Source organism: Haliotis cracherodii, unplaced genomic scaffold (genome assembly GCF_022045235.1).
Source record: "Haliotis cracherodii isolate W230 unplaced genomic scaffold, xgHalCrac1.p SCAF_14, whole genome shotgun sequence".
Classification (NCBI taxonomy): Eukaryota; Metazoa; Mollusca; class Gastropoda; order Lepetellida; family Haliotidae; genus Haliotis; species Haliotis cracherodii.
Window position 1 is genome coordinate 29,071,838 of NW_027266269.1, and position 20,626 is coordinate 29,092,463.

A 20,626-nucleotide genomic window follows, 5' to 3' on the forward strand; every position below is an offset into this window, starting at 1 on the left:
TTCTCAGTTCTTTGAAAATTCGTAGTGAAGAGAATCATACTATTATTTTGATGATGATGATGATGATGATGACGACGACGACGACGACGACGATGATGATGATGACAATGATTATATGGTGAAGATGTTGCTGCAGATGAAGCTGCTGCTGATGATGGTGATGATTGATGACGATGATGAAAAATGCAAAAATACCATACATCAAGATCTCTTAATCAATTCCTGATTGCTGAAAGAAATAGCGGGAACCAGTGTCTGTTACAGTGGAAAAACCATTGTGCCTAAGAGACACCTCTTTATGTTGGGACACAACAGATAAAAGAGTACAACTGTTAACCCTATGTAAAGCCTGTCTGGCCGGAAAGTATCGAGAGTGGCAGCGGTACCTATATGATTAAAGTTAAAAGAGTTAGGGTGGCATAAAAAAATCCAATCAGAGAAAAAATGTCAGTGTTATAATGTGCCGAGATGACCAGCATCCTGCTTACTAATGATATATCCTTTCCTTCCGCGAATCAAATTGGATGAAAAAGCGTCTGTCGTGAATAGAGGTATTAGCAGGCTGACATTGAAAACCAATAAATGGACTCGTAAGTTGAATCAGTGTCTTTGAAGAGCTGGAAAGATTCTGTGATTGAATACTGATGGAACTGTTGCCGAAGGTTCCCCAGAAACAGAGCTGTATATTACGCTCGTGAAAATGTGTTTAACGGGTCAGGTGATCCTGTAGAGGATGTGATTGACAATGAAATATAAGTTCGGTCGTGTGAAGTATTGTATAGGGGGAGGAGAGATTTACGATGATTAACAATATGACTTGAAAAATGTGAAAAATATATTCAGTCCTTAGACAGCATCACAAATGCATATCTTTTAAAACAAAGATTGTCAGACATCTTTAAAAATATTATAAACATTAAATAATTGTTCTTGTTATAGGTTCCAAGTAAATCCTCTGCCCCTGCTGATATTAGATATTTTGATATGTTTGACAATACAGAGCTCCAGATAAGCTTTTGGTGTTGTGGGTATTTTACCCATGCATTTTAAAATCCTCGGGTATCAGTAATTCTATCTGGGTATTCAAATTTCTGTTACCCACTAGTTTTTACACATGTGGGTATTTAAGTAAAATATTTAAAAACACTATTCATCTAGTCCCTGCAAACTGGTGTCGTGTGGGTCCGAGAGCTTTGTAGTACTCAAAAATACCACGATACTTCCAAAAGAAAGTGTGATAGCAAATGATCATGATGTAACTGTCATCGTGGAGTTGGGCAAGGTTGACGGAATGCCCGTTTATAATTTCAAAATAAGTTGCTGATTTGCGAATCGAATACGCAGGGTTACTTCACAATATTTTAATAATACGCATAAGTTTTATTTTTGTAGCGTATCTGTAATGTTCATTGCGTATTTGATACGCTCTGATTTTATTTTACTGCGTATTTCTGCATTTCTGATGCGTATTTTACGCAGATACGCAGCTTATCTGGAGCTCTGAAATACTTTTGAAAACTGAATCTGGAGATCACTAGTGTAAACATACAGACATGCATTTGTAGTAAGCAGTACTACAAAATACAACCTCACTTCTAAACGAAATAAATATCCATCAAACTATAACAAATATGACTTTTAACGAGTCAAAGTATGGCATTTATGATATATGTATCCATTCTCTGTCAACTAAAGTTTGTTTCAAGGCGTCAATAGCGGTAATCTGACCGTGGTTGCTGTTAATAACGGTGAGTTGTGCAGTCGGAAGATCGCTTCACACATGATTTCGCCAAAAGTAATTAACACATTATTAAAAGGAATTTTGAATAAAATGAATGAAATAAGTTACAAACATAAGTCCAGATATACAAAGACACTTTTTATAGCCAGACAGTGTAATTACATGATGATTCAGCGTACTTCAGTATGAATTTGTTGACATATGGTATTTCCAGTGTTACGTGCTCACAGTAATATCTTTCCATGGGGGAAAAAAACATAAAAACTCATTATTTTGTGTCTAATACGCAACCCCTTCTACATGGCTGTGTTTTAAAAAAATAAAATTGTTTTCAGATTTCAATGTGTTATTTGTATAGATATTTAAAAATGATAAGAGAAGAAGCATATATCAGGAAATATCATGACAATAATATCTATTTTTAGAGTAGCTTTACCACATTCCCATCACGATAAAGTCGATATTGATGTCATTCTTTCTAGAAAAATCCAAATCATTTCACTTGCTGCATTCTTGAAATATTTTCATCAAACTTTGCCACTCAACATCTTTATTCGCGTTATGATGGAGCATCGTGGAGTTGATTTCCAAAACATGAAACATTTCAGTGGGTGCTGTGAACAGTGTTAAAAGGAATGAAGCTTTTTCACCGTGGTTGACCCAGTTCTATCACCTCGAAAAAGATATTTTTGTATTAAATCCCGTCTTCATCATTTGGCTCTCTTCACGATAGCTTCAGATGAGGGTAGTCGGTGGAATGTCTGATTGATCTTCATCCAATGACGGAACTGTTTTGTTCTCAACATCGGTGTTTTTTCGGAGTTGAGTGTAGTTTATTGCTGATAATATTATTTGTCTCCGATATTGAAATAATTTGTGCTTGTTTTGGCGATAGTTTCTTTTGGTGCGTGTGAACTTGAAATGTTACGTTTTCAAACATTTTGAGTGCTTGCCAAATCTAATAAAGTATCAACATTTGTGTTTCATTACATTGTAAAGCCCGTCGTCATCATCGTCATGACAACCATCACATTAATATTTACTTCAACATCAACATCATCATCACCATCACATCATTTATATCATCATCATCATCATCATCATCATCATCATCATCATCATCATCCAATTTAGATTGTAATTTATTTGGTGTTTCATTATATAGTAAAGACAGTTGTCATCATCATCATCACCACAATCACATCATTATTTACTTCCGACATCAACATCACATCATTTACATCGTCGTCGTTGTTGTTGTCATCATCATCCAATTTAGATTGGTTTTTATTTGGTGTTTTCAAGTTAGGCCAGGGTGATATATGTTTTTTCTCCTTTCTTCACTAATAGTTATTTTTTTGTTTTCCATGTGAGTCTACCCTATATTTTAAAAAGGCAAATGAATGAACAGATCTGGCCATTTGTTTTTTTGTTTGTTTGTTTAACGCCACACTCAGCAATATTCCAGCTCTATGGCGGTGGTCTGTAAATAATCAAGTCTGGTTGCCTCTTACGACAAGAATAGGTTGCTGAAGACCTATTCTACCCCGGATCTTCATGGGGGAGGCAAGCATGGGTTGCTGAAGACCTGTTCTACCCCAAATCTTCACGGGTCCTTGTCATTTGTATTTATCTGTGTTTGAAAATTTATTTTGAGAATTCATTTCATACATATCGTCAAATCAACTGTCATAACTTTTGATATTGCAGTTTTTTGCCTTTATCCAACCTCTTGACTTAATGCCAACGGAAACCTGTTTTCGTAAATTAGTATCCCTAACAACTACTGTACATGTCATTTTAGAGGCAATACGGTATACAGTCTCATACAGAAAGTTAATCAGAGCATGACAAGATGTGAGCAGTTATTTAATTGGTTTCATTTAGATATGTAAGAAGAAGACAAACTGGAAAATCTTATTGACATGACAATCCAATAAATATTCAAAGCCAATTTCCAAATGTTTGAATATATCACCAGTTCCTAGAGTATCCTTCTACGGAAAACAGCAACATCAACAGCAACAATACCAACTGCCTCAAAAACAACAACAGCTGTTAAGGTTGCAATGAGGATTTCTAGCGTTGCCATTAAAGTAAAATGTTTCCTTTCCAAGTCTAATTGTGAAAACCTGCAGTTGGTGGCATCAGTCGGTCTTTTGAAACTTTGAAGTTTTCTAATATTCCCCTTCCAAAATAAAACCAAAAACCTTCAACCCACAAAATGTTGTTCTTATTTGAAATCATTGGAGTTTCCAACACACGAAAGAGTTCTGTACATCACACAGACAGTTGGGACATTGATGAATCCAGTACTCTTTGAAAAACGTTTAAGCTTGAAACATATGCCCCTTGTCGACGAAGAATGTGAAACATTTAAAACAACTTTAAATGCATTGCATGTGTAAAATCCATTATAAAATTTTATTCTCTTTCAAACTTGGTGCCACATGTGAGAGTCTTATTTTTATTTGATCAAGATAGCCATCATAAGAGTGGAACTGTCTGAAAACTTTACAAATACAATATGGCGGAAGAGGTTGTATCTGCCTCACAACTGGTGTTCATTAAAATGTTTTAAGAGGCTCCTCTTCTAAGTACTAGTTACTTCACAACTAGCTTTCAATGCTAAGAATATTGAGGCGGTGGTGAAAAGGTCCACTTCTAAGACGATGGTTTTCAAGTTCCCTGGTTATTCTTTCAGGTTGCCATGGCAACAGAAAGGAGACACTAGAAGTTCCTTTTTCTCAATCCTGCTTGACATAAGAGACGGAAATTAAAAGTGCATTCAGTGAACATCATTCATGATGTTTTTTGTTTGGGGAAACCTGTAGAATTTGAGAAGGACATGTAATTCTTCTTCTCGAATCCATGTGGAGAAGTAAGACGTCGAGGGCAGGTGTCCATATTACTTTAGAGGTCTCGCAAAGAATTCTGTTTGTTGAGTAAGATCATTTTTGTTTTGTGTAGTTTTCAACTAACTTATAAAACCATACAAGCTGGTAAATAATTTGTTAGTTGTTTTGTTTGGAATGTCTAAAAAAATGACAAAATCAACTCCAAACATGCCAAACATATTCTTCTTTTACCTGATCTCGAAAGTCATAGAATCCTCGAAGATATTAAATATGTCCCTCAAATATTTTGAACATTGACTTGGACATGATTATTTAGTGGGTTTCTCAATCGAGGAGATTTGTCTGTTGGTATCACCAATGAAAGTACTGGTAATTGGTTATGGGAAACACGCTAACATATGAACTCAACAGTTGAAATAATAGTCTTTTTCATACTTAAGACAATCATTTGTTTTCACAGAAATCCTTTTCGAGTCTGGTTTAAATCAAATTGTACTTGAGAAATTTGTTTTTTACATGTTTTCAGCAATTCTAAATTTAAGTATTTATTTTTGTAGTCCATGTTCTTGGCAGGGTACACATGCCTTTGAGTGATTCCTTCCCTCTGACAGAAAGGATAGCCACTCATTACCTTTTCGTATGTTTTTTGGTGCATGTGTCTGTTATACAGTTGGTTTTGCTCTTGCCCCCCGAATTCCGTAAAGATCCGGGTTAGATTCTGTCTTCAGCAACCTCTGTTTGTTGTAAGAGGTGACTAACGGGATCCGGGGGTCAGGCTCGCTGACTTGGTTTATGCATGTCATCGATCCCAATTGCGTGGATCAATGCTCATGATATTTATCACTGGATTGTCTGGTCCAGATTGGATTATTTACAGACTGCCGTCATATAGCTGTAATATTGCTGAGTGCGGCGTTAAACAACAAACGAACCAACAAAATCATAATTGGTTGTTAAAAACAGCAGACACACAGAAGTGATTTTTCTCTCACAATATCTCCCTCTATCCTCTATCTATCCTCTATGGTGGAAACTGACCATACTTCGATATGTAGAAAATGGGATCTGCATGTACAATCAGTGTTAATTACTGTCAAACACTTCAGCGCCAAATATATCACAATACATATTGCAATGCATATACCTGTAACCAATATATTACATTACAATTTTCTTGTCAATACGGACCCCCAATTACAGTTACCATATTCAACATAATAAGCGCCCTCTCAAAATTAGAAATGGGTGGCTCTTATTAGAATATTATTTTGGTGAAAATTGAGTTGAAAGATCGTAAATTTCGTGGTTTTTGCTGACAGGCTGTATGTTTATGTACGACAGATATATTTTTCCAGAATTTAATTACTCATAATTAAGGGTGCATATAACACACGTATTATACACAAATAAATAAGTCTTGTGTACATTGATCAATCGGAAGGGGTGCTAATTGGGATTGTTCACTAGCCAATATATTAGCAAATATTGCTGTGGGTGCTTATTAGAGCGGAGTGCTTATTACATTGAATACGGTAACAGTTTTTCTTCACTTCACCATCATCAACTCAGAGATGGAAAACCAGTTTCTTCTATCAATGACACAACCAAACTCCGAGCAACATGTCAATATCACAGCGTCTATTTCAGTGCTCGTTAATTTCGATTAGTCATCAGCTGATGGCTGCTATTAACGATGAAGACAGATTTACCTGAGATTCCTAGCTTCACCTGTGCTCATTATTGTCAGGTATTGATTTTTCGGGAGCATCGCCTGCATCTATTGTTGTAAGAGTATCGGGAGCATAACGAGAATGTTTGTTTATTGCCATATTTCCAGCTTCTATCATCATGTATTGTATCTAAGGTGTAATATCATCCTCATCTTAAATCGTTATGATTCATTTATATTATTATTATCAAAATCCAATTTGTATGGAAATCCTGAATATGCTGGTAGTATGATACAACAATGGCGGAACACAACAGTTCTTGTCAGCTTGCTTCATGTTTGATACGGAAGCATTTCAGGGCCATTTTTTTTTAAACTTCAAGATAATGATCTTGAAATTTAAAGATATTAACTTGAAATTTTAACTTTTTATCATGAAATTTCAAGTTAGTATTCTGAAATTTCAACATAACATCTTGAAATTTCAAGTTAGTATCTATACATTTCAAGAAAAAAACAAAAATACAAATGGCCCTAACGGGCTTCCATAGTTTGAAGATGATTATTGTGAATATTTAAAATATTTTGGAGTCAAAGATATTGTGGTTTGTGCAATCAGTGATCAAACATTTCTTAATACATTGAGGTTTTTTATGTACTTTATCATTGCGTTTTGTGAACAAGGCTTTTCTGAGTATTTCATTTTTTGGAGGAAGAAAACATTTAGTAATCGAAAATGCAAAAAATATTTTTTTGTTCTTTTATCTCTTATATGTTCACTGATATATTTTGGTTTCATTTCTGAATCTTTGGCTTGAATGATTTTATCAAACCATGGAACATTTTCTTATTGGGTTGGTTGGTTGGTTGGTTTGTTGTTTAATGCCGCACTCAGCAATATTCCAGCTATATGACGGCGGTCTGTAAATAATAGAGTCTGGACCAGACAATCCAGTGATTGATATCATGAGCATCAATCCACGCAATTGGGATTGATGACATGCATCAACCAAGTCAGCGAGCATGACCACCCGATCCCATTGGTCGCCTTTTACGACAAGCACAGTCACCTTTTACGGCAAGCATGGGTTGCTGGAGACCTATTCTACCCCGGTATCTTCTTATTGGGAAAACTTGTTTTGTTAATTCATAATTCATTACATAAGAAGCTTATTATAAAATACCACGTTTAGAAAAACTTATTATTTCACATGGAATTCAACTCACATACACAATCTAGATTAAATATGTTTTGATATTTACAATGAATATTCAACCCGACATGAAGCATTGTTTACATTGTGCCCTTTTATCGCACTAAACAAATAATTTTGTATATTTTCTTGATTTAAGACTCATGGAATGTTAGTTATAAATTTGGTAATAATCAGTGTTATCGATGAAATGGAAGCAAGGTATGTTTATTTGGAGAATGCTGCGCCAGCATCTTGTCAAGTGTCATTGTAAGTGGAATCTAGGATGCAAGTGTTTGGGTGCCGAGATGCCGAGATGCCGAGATAACTATACAACTGTGCGGGGCTTTTATCTGATTATTTCCCTGTCTATCTAATTATTTGACAACATTACTCAACATCTATGAAAATAGATATCCCTGTCCAATGGCTATGTTTATAGCGTTGGTTGCCATGGAAATGGACACAAAGTCCCTTTATACTTGAGCAAGATGTCAAGATTGTTTGTTGTGGCGCTGACATTTTCATCAAAGGGACTGACTTTCATTTTCGGGGGAGACATTTTTTTGAGGGTGGGGAGAGTGTAAGGGCTGGATAATCCATGCCCCCAAAATAAAGTGGTCAGTCCTAAAGAACGTATAGTGGGATAGTTATTTCCTGATATTAAAATGTCATTTATGAAGTTGAATTTTTTTGTTTGTTTGTGAATGAACATCATTTGTATTGATGTTCTGTAATTAGAAGACGGAACTTGTACAATGCTGGTAACTTCAAATCAAGGTGTCTGCCCTTTTATTTTCTTTGGTGTGTTTGAACAAAAAAAATCACTTGTTTGTAATATGGTTAGCTGAATCACATTTCAATGAAATAAAGAAAGTAGAGTCGTTGTGTGGTGGTGGTAGGGGAGGGTGTGTGTGTGGGGGCAGTGTTTCTTTCAACCCTCTCTTAAAAAAAATTGGCCCCTCAGACACAATGGATTCCTAAGACCATTTTGAATTTGTTTCATCAAACATCCACTTTTCTTATTTTAATTAAATGTGGGAAGAGAATTTTAATTATGCATTTTTCACTTAGATAAGTCTCACGGGTAGAAATAGTTTGTGATTAATCAGTGTGTCAATCAAAACTAATAAACCAAATTTATACAATGTGGAAATTCATATTCACATGTATAATTCATTTATAGGAGATTCTTGGACTCGCAGATCCAGAGATTTGTCTCTTGAGACTCCGACTCCACAAATATTCACACAACATTTCGAAGAATAATGAATACTTATCATGAGAATATTTATAATGGCTACTTTCCAAATACTTGTATGCTCAATTGACCAGTGTGTTCTCAGTTGTCATTCTCAGCTCTCTGGGGAGTATAGGACAAGCAGAAACAATAATCAGAAACACATTTTTTATTCTAATATTTTGCTATCTACAAAGAAATTTTTTAACAGAAGTCTGTCATTCAATATATAAATTGAAGCCTGCACTTAAATTCCATTGCAGTCAATAAATAAGAATTTTGGAACTCAAAATAAAAGCGACAAAAGATTATTTCACAAGAATTCCCTGCCAAAATTGTTTGATTGTTTGATTCCGACTACATCATAGCTTGTGTTTATGAATCACTTTCAGATAGGGTGCAGTCGGGTAGCCTAGTGGTTAAAGCGTTCGCTTGTCACGCCGAAGACCTGGGTTCAATTCCCGACATGGGTACAATATGTGAAGGCCATTTCTGGTGTCCCCGCTGTGATATTGCTGGAATATTGCTAAAAGCAGCGTAACCATACACACTCACTATGAGATAGTGATGACACCAGGTGTTCGTGAAAAGAAATATTTAAATAAAGTATTTACGTTGTTGGTGTTATAAGTTTTTGTCGTTTATTTTCAGATGAACAGGCCAATACAAGTTAAACCAGCAGACAGTGAGAGTCGAGCAGGTATGTATTGAGGCCTATGTTTCCAGCTGATTGGCAGCTGATTGCCAGCTGATTGGCAGCTGATTGGCAGCTGGTCTGTAAACAGCTGTACACCTCTCAGTGTTGTGTATAAAGGGTTCTGTACAGTTTGGGAGTTACTATGTAGTTTCACGTCAACAACTGACAGTGTTCGCAAAACAAATTATGTATTTATTCAAAGCGAAGTATTTTCTTCATAAGAAATGTTAAATAATAGCCATGTGTTCTTTGAATTGAATTATTTTTTGATTTTGTGGAGAAATAATTTCATATTGAGTTGAAAACCTCTTTAATACAGCTTACATAAACATTGAGATGACATTCACAAGAAAGCTGTGCTGTAAGTTGTTGTATCGAGATGGAGTAATCAGGGTGTTGAGATGAATAATCAGGGTGTTGAGATGAGTAATCAGGGTGTTGAGATGAGTAATCAGGGTGTTGAGATGAGTAATCAGGATGTTGAGATGAGTAATCAGGGTGTTGAGATGAGTAATCAGGATGTTAAGATGGGATTTATCAGGGTGTTGAGATGAGTAATCAGGTTGTTGAGATGAGTTATCAGGGTGTTGAGATGAGTAATCAGGGTGTTGAGATGAGTAATCAGGTTGTTGAGATGAGTTATCAGGGTGTTGAGATGAGTAATCAGGGTGTTGAGATGAAGTAATCAGGGTGTTGAGATGAGTTATCAGGGTGTTGAGATGAGTAATCAGGGTGTTGAGATGGAGTAATCAGGGTGTTGAGATGAAGTAATCAGGGTGTTGAGATGAGTTATCAGGGTGTTGAGATGAGTTATCAGGGTGTTGAGATGAGTAATCAGGGTGTTGAGATGAGTAATCAGGATGTTGAGATGAGTAATCAGGGTGTTGAGATGAGTAATCAGGATGTTGAGATGAGTAATCAGGGTGTTGAGATGAGTAATCAGGGTGTTGAGATGAGTAATCAGGGTGTTGAGATGAGTAATCAGGATGTTGAGATGAGTAATCAGGATGTTGAGATGGAGTTATCAGTGTGTTGAGATGAGTAATCAGGGTGTTGAGATGGAGTAATCAGGGTGTTGAGATGAAGTAATCAGGATGTTGAGATGAGTAATCAGGGTGTTGAGATGAGTAATCAGGATGTTGAGATGAGTAATCAGGATGTTGAGATGGAGTAATCAGTGTGTTGAGATGAGTTATCAAGATGTTGAGATGAGTAATCAGTGTGTTGAGATGAGTTATCAGGATGTTGAGATGAGTAATCAGTGTGTTGAGATGGAGTAAGCAGGGTGTTGAGATGAGTAATCAGGGTGTTGAGATGAGAAATCAGGGTGTTGAGATGAGAAATCAGGGTGTTGAGATGGAGTAAGCAGGGTGTTGAGATGAGTTATCAGGTTGTTGAGATGAGTAATCAGGATGATGAGATGGAGTAATCAGTGTGTTGAGATGAGTAATCAGTGTATTGAGATGAGTAATCAGTGTGTTGAGATGAGTTATCAGGGTGTTGAGATGAGTTATCAGGATGTTGAGATGAGTTATCAGGGTGTTGAGATGGAGTAATCAGTGTGTTGAGATGGAGTAAGCAGGGTGTTGAGATGAGTAATCAGGGTGTTGAGATGGAGTAAGCAGGGTGTTGAGATGAGTAATCAGGGTGTTGAGATGAGTAATCAGGGTGTTGAGATGGAGTAAGCAGGGTGTTGAGATGGAGTAAGCAGGGTGTTGAGATGAGTAATCAGGGTGTTGAGATGGAGTAAGCAGGGTGTTGAGATGAGTAATCAGGGTGTTGAGATGAGAAATCAGGGTGTTGAGATGAGAAATCAGGGTGTTGAGATGGAGTAATCAGGGTGTTGAGATGAGTAATCAGGGTGTTGAGATGAGAAATCAGGGTGTTGAGATGAGAAATCAGGGTGTTGAGATGGAGTAAGCAGGGTGTTGAGATGAGTAATCAGGGTGTTGAGATGGAGTAATCAGGGTGTTGAGATGAGAAATCAGGGTGTTGAGATGGAGTAAGCAGGGTGTTGAGATGAGTAATCAGGATGTTGAGATGAGTTATCAGGATGTTGAGATGGGATTTATCAGGGTGTTGAGATGGGATTTATCAGGGTGTTGAGATGGGATTTATCAGGGTGTTGAGATGAGAAATCAGGATGTTGAGATGAGTTATCAGGATGTTGAGATGGGATTTATCAGGGTGTTGAGATGAGAAATCAGGATGTTGAGATGAGTTATCAGGTTCTTGAGATGAGTTATCAGGGTGTTAAGATGAGTAATCAGGGTGTTGAGATGAGTTATCAGGGTGTTAAGATGAGTAATCAGGGTGTTAAGATGAGTAATCAGGATGTTGAGATGGAGTAATCAGTGTCTTGAGATGAAGTAATCCGGGTGCTGAGATGAGTAATTAAGGTGTTGAGATGGAGTTAGCAGGGTGTTGAGATAGATGTTACGGGGATAGTGTGAGGTTTCGAACATGAAACATTTACAGGTATCAAATCGAAGTTTGAAACCTTTTAATTGGAAACGCAGTTGGTTTATCTCCATTCTCTATGGCACAATGACAAAACTAAGGTGAACTCTTTAGATACTGTGAAATGATTAGTGATGTGTCAATGGTTGAGCATTATATTTTCAGTAGATTTAAAGGCGAATTCAGGCATCGGTGACAGAAAATAAGCTGACCTTTGTAATGTTTTGTTCTAAATTATTAATCGCTATAATGACGTCTTACAGTTCTACAGATGGCAAGGCCTTGCACTGTGATACGATAGACATGATGTCAAAGTATTTGATAGAGTAGCGCCAAAAGTCTAGCAGTGTTGATGTTACTGTATACAATATACTCGCTAGTTTGTCAATATTTCTGCCGGAAATATAATTCCACACATGCTGCTACTACCATAGGAACCATAAGACATTATTCAGCAACGTTTAGGAAGTAAGATCCGTGTTTAAAATTGCCAAAATGGCAGGTTTGCAAAAGAAGTGCTTCTGAATAAATATTTTCTTTAACAATAATGTGGTAGGCAGAAAACTCATGGTCTAACATAGATTTGATACCTCTGGTGGACCAATCAGAAGACAGGATTCTAACATGTCAAGTTAAAAACAATAGATGTTCACATGCAGGTTAAAAACAGACAGTATTCACATGCAGGTTAATTCCGATCTGGCTTCAGATACATTTTAAGAATAAGCATTGTTCAAATACAAGACAGTCGGTTACAAACAAGCAGTAAGTGATTTTCAAGTTACAGATGAAAAGCAATCAGTATTCAAGATCAGAGTTTTGAAAACAAGGCTTTTCAAAGGGTTTCAGATGTTATAGAATCATATTATGCATATTAAATTATTAAAGTTCAATTTCTTTTAAATAATCAATCAGATGATCACTAATGACATCGTGTCTAGCCATTCTAAGACTTTCATAGTGTCCAACATTATAAATTGTTTCATTGTCATTGAACTGAGTTGTCAAGATCCAGAGAGGAAATTGATCTCAAACTTACGCTGATGGTCCACTTTCAACACAAACCAAAAATTCAAATGATCATCTGTCAATTTCTTTACAAAACTGCACCAAAGAAAACTCCTGCAATAAATTCTCAATGAACCAATATTTTTGAAAATAGCCTTATTATTTTTTCCCAACTCCAATTATTCATCGAGTGTTTCTTTGTAATGAAAACGTAATTGGCAAAAAGTTCTATTTGGCTGGACAGAGCAATTACTGCGAATTCTGTTATTTTTTTCCTTTCTTTGTTTTAAAAATTCTTTCCTCTGGAGTAATTCCCGCACGACATTGATCAACAATGACATATTATGCCTGTCTTTCGGAATTCTAATCGAAAATCTGATTTCGGAAAAGGATGACACACATTGTCCAAATCAATACTAGAACAGTCCATTTTCATTTGTAAGTCAAATGTAACCACTCTGTCCCCAATAAAAATGGACTCGCCTGTAACAGAAAATGAAGAACTGGGTTTTAAGGACGTCCAAATTCTGCCAATGCCACCCCTTCGGTATGGATTCTTCCGAAATGTAATCTGTGTTGGAATTAGGATGGGCATTTCCAAAGTCCCACAGAATTTTCTTGTATTGATTTTGGTAGTGGTTTTAATGACACCGCAGAAATGCTTTGTCGCAGGGCTCTGGCCTCAGGGCTGTAACTCTCAGGAACAATGTGCTTAAAAATTAGGACATGGAAATATTTTGGAAATAACATCGCAGGGAACAAATGGGCTCAAGGAGCGGGTTCTTGTTTCCTTACAGAGCACATAAAGTACATTCGACCTTCTCCAGATGGAGATTTGTCACGGAGATGGGCTCATTTGTTTTGTATTGATTTTATTATATACTACTCAAAAGAAGTTGAACAACACCGAATTTGTTCATATTATGGGGATATTGCAGGGATATTGCGAAAAGAGGCGTAAAACCATACTCACGCATATTTATGACATGACATATTAACTATAGTTATTATGAGGTGGTGATGAGGTGAAATGTAGTTTAACGTCGTGTCTAAGATTATTGCACTTATATAGCGATGTGCATGCACGTACGTGTGTGTGTGGCTGCTTGTACTAGTCCGGACTGATGCCGATTTTATAGTGCTAGCCCACTGAGATACCATGCCGCAGTTTAACATAAATACCCCACTCTGACACAGTATACAGACTCCGAGCCGACAGTCTTTGTCTGGCCTTTAATTGCCGAGCGCAAGACAGGGTAACAACAAGTATGATCTTTTAACGTTATTTGGTAAGATGCGGTTGGGGATCAACCACAGAACTTCCGCTCTCTGGGCGAATGCTCTACCGCTAGACCACGGAGGCAGTCTATTAATAATGAAGATTCAAGTGTTCTTTAACTACTTTTGAGTAGTATATGATTTCTCCAGCTGAAGATATTTGTATAGAATATGTTCTGTCAAACATGTTTGAAACAAACACGGATATTGTGAAGAAACTGTTAAGATTTCCCACTGTAGGTTCACATATGATATAAAAATCACATGTTTTACAAACACTGGATAACTAATGCATATCGGGAACTGATTTTCAATCCCCCAAATACTTAAATATCAAAAGTTAATGACAGTTATTGGAAACTAGTAAAACTAAATCAGTGTCACAAGCTGTTCGTGTTAGATGCTTATTTATAATAATAGAATTACAAAGTTTGTGGAGTGAGTAGGGGTGGACTGATTGGTTTGTGGAGTAAGTAGAGGTGGACTGATGGGTTTGTTGAGCAAGTAGGGGTGGTGGACTGATGGGTTTGTGGAGTAAGTAGGGGTGGTGGACTGATGGGTTTGTGGAGTAAGTAGGGGTGGTGGACTGATAGGTTTGTGGAGTAAGTATGGGTGGTGGACTAATGGGTTTGTGGAGTAAGTAGGGGTGGTGGACTGATGGGTTTGTGGAGTAAGTAGAGGTGGTGGACTGATGGGTTTGTGGAGTAAGTAGGGGTGGTCGACTGATGGGTTTGTGGAGTAAGTAGGGGTGGTCGACTGATGGGTTTGTGGAGTAAGTAGGGGTGGTGGACTGATGGGTTTGTGGAGTAAGTAGGGGTGGACTGATGGGTTTGTGGAGTAAGTAGGGGTGGTGGAGTGATGGGTTTGTGGAGTGAGTAGGGGTGGTGGACTGATGGGTTTGTTGAGTAAGTAGGGGTGGTTGACTGATGGGTTTGTGGAGTAAGTAGGGGTGGTGGACTGATGGGTTTGTGGAGTAAGTAGGGGTGGTGGACTGATGGGTTTGTGGAGTAAGTAGGGGTGGTGGACTGATGGGTTTGTGGAGTAAGTAGGGGTGGTGGACTGATAGGTTTGTGGAGTAAGTAGGGGTGGTGGAGTGATGGGTTTGTGGAGTAAGTAGGGGTGGTGGGCTGATGGGTTTGTGGAGTAAGTAGGGGTGGTGGACTGATGGGTTTGTGGAGTAAGTAGGGGTGAACTGATGGGTTTGTGGAGTAAGTAGGGGTGGTGGACTGATGGGTTTGTGGAGTAAGTAGGGGTGGTGGACTGATGGGTTTGTGGAGTAAGTAGGGGTAGTGGACTGATGGGTTTGTGGAGTAAGTAGGGGTGGTGGACTGATGGGTTTGTGGAGTAAGTAGGGGTGGTGGACTGATGGGTTTGTAGAGTAAGTAGGGGTGGTGGACTGATGGGTTTGTGGAGTACGTAGGGGGGGTGGACTGATTGGTTTGTGGAGTAAGTAGGGGTGGTGGACTGATGGGTTTGTGGAGTAAGTAGGGGTGGTGGACTGATGGGTTTGTGGAGTAAGTAGGGGTGGTGGACTGATGGGTTTGTGGAGTAAGTAGGGGTGGACTGATGGGTTTGTGGAGTAAGTAGGGGTGGTGGACTGATTGGTTTGTGGAGTAAGTAGGGGTGGTGGACTGATGGGTTTGTGGAGTAAGTAGGGGTGGTGGACTGATGGGTTTGTAGAGTAAGTAGGGGTGGACTGATGGGTTTGTGGAGTAAGTAGGGGTGGTGGACTGATTGGTTTGTGGAGTAAGTAGGGGTGGTGGACTGATGGGTTTGTGGAGTAAGTAGGGGTGGTGGACTGATTGGTTTGTGGAGTAAGTAGGAGTGGTGGACTGATGGGTTTGTGGAGTAAGTAGGGGTGGTGGACTGATTGGTTTGTGGAGTAAGTAGGAGTGGTGGACTGATGGGTTTGTGGAGTAAGTAGAGGTGGTGGACTGATTGGTTTGTGGAGTAAGTAGGGGTGGTGGACTGATTGGTTTGTGGAGTAAGTAGGGGTGGTGGACTGATGGGTTTGTGGAGTAAGTAGGGGTGGTGGACTGATGGGTTTGTGGAGTAAGTAGGGGTGGACTGATTGGTTTGTGGAGTAAGTAGAGGTGGTGGACTGATGGGTTTGTAGAGTAAGTAGGGGTGGACTGATGGGTTTGTGGAGTAAGTAGGAGTGGACTGATGGGTTTGTGGAGTAAGTAGGGGTGGACTGATGGGTTTGTGGAGTAAGTAGGGGTGGACTGATGGGTTTGTGGAGTAAGTAGGGGTGGTGGACTGATGGGTTTGTGGAGTAAGTAGGGGTGGTGGACTGATGGGTTTGTGGAGCAAGTAGGGGTGGTGGACTGATGGGTTTGTGGAGTAAGTAGGGGTGGTCGACTGATGGGTTTGTGGAGTAAGTAGGAGTGGTGGACTGATGGGTTTGTGGAGCAAGTAGGGGTGGTGGACTGATGGGTTTGTGGAGTAAGTAGGGGTGGTGGACTGATGGGTTTGTGGAGTAAGTAGGGGTGGTGGACTGATGGGTTTGTGGAGCAAGTAGGGGTGGTGGACTGATGGGTTTGTGGAGTAAGTAGAGGTGGACTGATGGGTTTGTGGAGTAAGTAGGAGTGGTGGACTGATGGGTTTGTGGAGTAAGTAGGGGTGGACTGATGGGTTTGTGGAGTAAGTAGAGGTGGTGGACTGATGGGTTTGTGGAGTAAGTAGAGGTGGACTGATGGGTTTGTGGAGTAAGTAGGGGTGGTGGACTGATGGGTTTGTGGAGTAAGTAGGGGTGATGGACTGATGGGTTTGTGGAGTAAGTAGGGGTGGTGGACTGATTGGTTTGTGGAGTAAGTAGGGGTGGTGGACTGATGGGTTTGTGGAGTAAGTAGGGGTGGTGGACTGATGGGTTTGTGGAGTAAGTAGGAGTGGTGGACTGATGGGTTTGTGGAGCAAGTAGGGGTGGTGGACTGATGGGTTTGTGGAGTAAGTAGGGGTGGTGGACTGATGGGTTTGTGGAGCAAGTAGGGGTGGTGGACTGATGGGTTTGTGGAGTAAGTAGGGGTGGTGGACTGATGGGTTTGTGGAGCAAGTAGGGGTGGTGGACTGATGGGTTTGTGGAGCAAGTAGGGGTGGTGGACTGATGGGTTTGTGGAGTAAGTAGGGGTAGTGGACTAATGGGTTTGTGGAGCAAGTAGGGGTGGTGGACTGATGGGTTTGTGGAGTAAGTAGGGGTGGTGGACTGATGGGTTTGTGGAGTAAGTAGGGGTGGTGGACTGATGGGTTTGTGGAGTAAGTAGGGGTGGTGGACTGATGGGTTTGTGGAGTAAGTAGGGGTGGTGGACTGATGGGTTTGTAGAGTAAGTAGGAGTGGTGGACTGATTGGTTTGTGGAGTAAGTAGGAGTGGTGGACTGATTGGTTTGTGGAGTAAGTAGGGGTGGTGGACTGATGGGTTTGTGGAGTAAGTAGGGGTGATGGACTGATTGGTTTGTAGAGTAAGTAGGGGTGGTGGACTGATGGGTTTGTGGAGTAAGTAGGAGTGGTGGACTGATGGGTTTGTGGAGTAAGTAGGGGTGGTGGACTGATGGGTTTGTGGAGTAAGTAGGGGTGGTGGACTGATGGGTTTGTGGAGTAAGTAGGGGTGGTGGACTGATGGGTTTGTGGAGTAAGTAGGGGTGGTGGACTGATGGGTTTGTGGAGTAAGTAGGGGTGGTGGACTGATGGGTTTGTGGAGTAAGTAGGAGTGGTGGACTGATGGGTTTGTGGAGTAAGTAGGGGTGGTGGACTGATGGGTTTGTGGAGTAAGTAGGGGTGGACTGATGGGTTTGTGGAGTAAGTAGGGGTGGACTGATGGGTTTGTGGAGTAAGTAGGGGTGGACTGATGGGTTTGTGGAGTAAGTAGGGGTGGTGGACTGATGGGTTTGTGGAGTAAGTAGGGGTGGTGGACTGATGGGTTTGTGGAGTAAGTAGGAGTGGTGGACTGATGGGTTTGTGGAGTAAGTAGGAGTGGTGGACTGATGGGTTTGTGGAGTAAGTAGTGGTGGACTGATGGGTTTGTGGAGTAAGTAGGGGTGGACTGATTGGTTTGTGGAGTAAGTAGGAGTGGTGGACTGATGGGTTTGTGGAGTAAGTAGTGGTGGACTGATGGGTTTGTGGAGTAAGTAGGGGTGGACTGATTGGTTTGTGGAGTAAGTTGCTAGTCCCACTCACTGTGCACCTTCCCCAGGCAAGGTTAACTGACTGTTAAAGTCCAGTTCCACCCTTGACTATCTAGATTGGACTATACATAGACTCGTTAGCCCAGGCCAAATATAACTCCATAGTTCCAGCCTAGTTTGACAAGGATGAATACTGGACTTTTTTAGTCACTGACCTTTGGAAAGATGCTCATTGTCAGAGTGAGTGAGTTTGGTTTTAAGCCGCTTTAAGCAATATTCCAGCAATATGATGGCAGAACACCAGAAATGGACTTCACACGTTGTACCCAAGTGGGGGATCAAACCCGGGTCTTCGGTGTGATGAGCGAACACTTTAACCACTAGGCTACCCCACCCCCCTGCCCCCACTGTCAGACATTCACTATCGAGGTAACCAGGGTCAGAAGTGGTCCCCACCGACCTATGCCTGTTGTAAAAAGCATCCTCATAGGATGGTCAGTGACTTCGTTGATGCATGTCATCGTATCCCAACTGTGTAGGTCGATGCTCATGCTGTCAATCACTGGTTTGTCAGGTCGAGAGTCGATTATTTACAGACCACAACCATATAGCTGGAATATTTCTGAGTGTGGCAATATACAACAAACACACACATATGATTTGAAAGATACTTTCCTTAAGTGAAATCTTTATCACTGAAATTGAACTACCAACAAATTGTGCCATTCCCAGTCAACATAACTGTTTTTAGTACCAGGCTTCTCATGAATTCGGAGCCATTAACCTCCTACCATGTGGTGTTGGTGTATTACAGTACAAACACAAGTCAGGCACCTGATTCTATCCCTCAGTAAGCAGCTTCCGCCAACAGAAATGTCAGTTTGTGATCAGGTTTCAAGGGAGATAACTCGTGTCTGCCCCACCGCTATGTTAAAGCCTTCTGACCTGTCAATCATGTGAACAGCCGAGAAATGTTAAAAGGAAGCTGAGGTGAAACGTCTTCTATCGCTCGCAGCAGGGGTCTAGAAATAACACATTCTGGAAGATACACTTGGGAAGGAGTCAAAAAATAAAACAAACAAATGTAACATTGTAATCAAATGTAACCAGGCTTGTTGTAACAATGGCTGTTTGACTGTAGGCTGTTGGCCTTGGTATTAATAGCACATTGTAGCATGCTGTTACAACATGAGGTCTTCAATTGCTGTAACATAAATTTGTGTTTAATTACCAGGTAATCGGGTGTTAGTGATGGTGATAAATGTATGATATATTGATGGAGATATTGCTATTTTATATGAAAAGGGAGGGGCCTGCATTAAAACATGTTACTTGTGATTTGGAGATGATTCTCTGTTGTCTTACAGATTTCTTGAGCTGTGTGTATCAAAATAGATTTAAACCACACTGTGTCTTATTGAAGCTTTTCTACTACTACTACTACTACTACTACTACTACTACTACTACTACTACTACTGCTGCTGCTGCTATTACTACTGCTGCTGCTGCTCCTCCTACTACTACTACTCCTACTGCTACTACTACCACTAATACTTCTACTGCTGCTACTACTACTACCACTACTACTACTGCTGCTGCTACTACTACTACCACTACTACTACTGCTGCTACCACTACTGCTACTACGTTTGCTACTGCTATCTCTACTACTACTACTACTACTACTACCACTACTACCTCGACTACTACTACATCTGCTTCAGCTACCGCTACTACTACCACTACTACTACTGCTGCTACTACTACAATTACTACTACTACTACTACTACTGATACCACTACCACTACCACTACTTCTACTCCTATTCCTACTCCTACTACTACTACTGCTACTACGTCTACTACAACTTTTACTACTACTACTACTACTACTACTACTACCACTACTACTATTCCTTATACTATTACGACTTCTGTTGCTACTGCTTCAGCTACAGCAACTACTGCTACTACTATTACGACTACTGCTACTACCACCACTTTTACTATTGCTATTACTACTACTACTATTTCGACTACTGTTACTGCTACAGCAACTACTGCTACTACTATTATGACTACTGCTACTACTACTACAACTACTACTACTACGTCTGCTACTGCTACCTCTACTACTACTACTACTACTACTACATCTGCTACAGCTACCACTACTACTACCACTACTCCTACTGCTACTACTTCCACTACCACTACCATGCATTACCACTACTTCTACTCCTACTCCTACTACTACTACTGCTACTACGTCTACTACTACTACCACTACTACTACTACTATTCCTTATACTATTACTACTATTATGACTTCTGTTGCTACTGCTTCAGCTACAGCAACTAC

At 39.8% G+C, this 20,626-nt stretch overlaps 1 protein-coding gene across 12 annotated transcripts in view; it reads left to right on the plus strand.

Moving 5' to 3' along the window:
* Positions 1 to 20,626, plus strand: part of LOC139461165 (CUGBP Elav-like family member 3-A) — a 257,487-nt gene that overhangs the window by 136,674 nt on the left and 100,187 nt on the right. For all 12 annotated transcript variants that reach the window (XM_071242732.1, XM_071242741.1, XM_071242734.1 and 9 more), the window contains exon 3: positions 9,353 to 9,401. In XM_071242732.1, the coding sequence (XP_071098833.1) occupies positions 9,353 to 9,401 (49 nt within the window). The remainder of the gene's footprint in view (positions 1 to 9,352; positions 9,402 to 20,626) is intronic.